The 2,234-nt window shown below is 41.5% G+C and overlaps 1 protein-coding gene across 1 annotated transcript; it reads left to right on the plus strand.

Moving 5' to 3' along the window:
* Positions 1-306: 306 nt before the first annotated feature.
* On the plus strand, positions 307-1,925 carry LOC126381440 (uncharacterized). Its single transcript, XM_050030913.1, has one exon. It carries the CDS (start codon positions 670-672, stop codon positions 1,720-1,722), a length of 1,053 nt encoding a protein of 350 aa, XP_049886870.1. The 5' UTR covers positions 307-669; the 3' UTR covers positions 1,723-1,925.
* The last annotated feature ends 309 nt before the right edge of the window (positions 1,926-2,234 follow it).

Below are 2,234 nucleotides of genomic sequence, written 5' to 3' on the forward strand. Positions count from 1 at the left end.
CATTCTAGAGAGCACTTGCACTGGTACATGGAGCCATGTTCCTACTGACAAAAACCCAGCAGATTACATATCTCGCGGCGTTGACTTGAAGTCAATTCAGTCCTTACAGGAATGGTGGCTAGGTCCTAGCTTCCTTAAGGAAGACGAATCATTATGGCCAGTTACTCCGCATTCTGACAAAGTCTTGCCAGAATTGCGTCCAGAGATTACATTGCATTCCAATGATAACTTGAGCCCCAGTTTTATTGAGTTTAATCGATTTTCACAATTTTTACGATTAAAACGTGCAGTTGCATATATGCACTACGTTTCATTAAATTATGCAGAAAAGAAACTGTGTCCACCAACTACATTAGTAACTCGGAATTACAAGATGCATTGAAGCTAATAATCAAAATTTCTCAAAAAGAATCATTTCCAGAGTATACACTTTTATTAAATCAACAACCGTTACCAAAGAAAAGTCAATTACTTAAATTTAACGTTTTCTTGGACGATGATAACATCATGCGTGTTGGTGGCCGATTATTTAATTCACAGTTTTCTTATGATAAAAAGCACCCTATTATAATACAGTCCACACATCATTTCACAAAGCTATTGTTTAATTATGAACATTTAAAACTTAAGCACGCAGGTCCCCAATTGCTATAGGCCTCAATTAGAGAGATGTATTGGCCAATTGGTGGCCGTAATTTGGCTAAGAACTGCTACCACCATTGCATACGGTGCACCCGCATGAAGGGCCAGGTGACTGCTCCACTCATGGGCAATTTACCGCCAAACCGGGTTCTCCCTGATGGTTTTCCGTTCCAGTCAGTCGGAGTTGACTATGCGGGACCGATTCTTTCTGCTAGCCGCCAAGGTCGCGGTTGCAGGTTGATAAAGGTATACATTGCACTCTTTATATGCTTCGCCACAAAGGCTGTGCATATTGAGCTGGTGGGTGACTTAACCAGTAACAATTATTTATCAGCACTGCGTCGATTCATTGGGCGTAGGGGTAAACCAAAAAATATTTACTCTGACATCGGTCTATCATTTGTTGGTGCACATAATGAGTTGGCAAAGTTTTTAAAGAGTAATTGTGACTCATTGTCATCAGCAGCAGCCAATGAAGAGATTGAATTTCATTTTATCCCGTCGTATTCACCACACTTCGGTGGCTTATGGGAGGCAGGTGTTAAGTCAACAAAATATCATTTGCAACGAGTGTTGGGAAATTGTAATCTTACTTTCGAGGATCTTTATACAGTACTTGTCCAAATTGAGGCAATCCTCAATTCCCGACCACTTACACCTCTCTCGTCGGAACCTGAAGATCTCATGCCTCTCACGCCAGGACATTTTATCATCGGCCGACCACTGACTTCTTTGCCAAGCCAAGACTACCAGGATGTTTCAAATAACCGTCTAACTCGATTCCAGCAAATTGAGAAACTTCGACAGCATTTTTGGTGCAGGTGGAGCAAGGAATATGTCTCCGAGCTTCAATTGAGAAGCAAATGGCGTACTAATACGGATGCTCTGAAGATGAACTCCTTAGTACTTCTTAAGGAGGACAATTTACCACCATTAAAATGGAGGTTGGGTCGAGTAGTAGCTGTATTCCCTGGCACTGATGGTATCAAGAGAGTGGCCGACATCAAGACTTCTTCAGGAATTGTAAGAAGATCTTTTAGCAAGATTTGTCCTCTTCCGGTAATCAACACATCTGGTTGAAAGGCAAGCTTTCAACGGCCGGGGGTATGTTGAAGATCACAAAAATATTTACTTATCTACTTTATATTAAAAGCCTGAACCAATTGTTTATGCAAACCTTTAACACTTGTGATTGCTTTAAGGTTTATGTTAGGCGTTCATATATGTGTCAAGGAAGGGCTTTTCCCTTTTTTTTTATTACAAGCTGAACTGTCAAGAATCAACATCGTTTTTCATTTTATCCCAATTAATTACTATTCACTTATTTTACCTTATTTACTATACCCATAGCTACTTCGACCCAGTGCCGTTGGATTAAGCAGTCCGGTCTAGCAGCAATTTTCAGGATTCCGTTGGTGCTGTTTCGTAGGCGCTGCAGCAGAGACCAGGCATTCCTACGAATTATGGCGTGAAAGCCATCTATGCTTGCCTTCGCAAACATGTTAGAAGCGCTACAGCGCCATGGCAGCCCCAACAGCATCCTGAAAGCGTTATTATACTGCACGCGTAGGGTGTTATAGGCTCGACGCGTA

The sequence above is a fragment of the Pectinophora gossypiella genome, unplaced genomic scaffold (assembly GCF_024362695.1).
Source record: "Pectinophora gossypiella unplaced genomic scaffold, ilPecGoss1.1 Pgos_53, whole genome shotgun sequence".
Classification (NCBI taxonomy): Eukaryota; Metazoa; Arthropoda; class Insecta; order Lepidoptera; family Gelechiidae; genus Pectinophora; species Pectinophora gossypiella.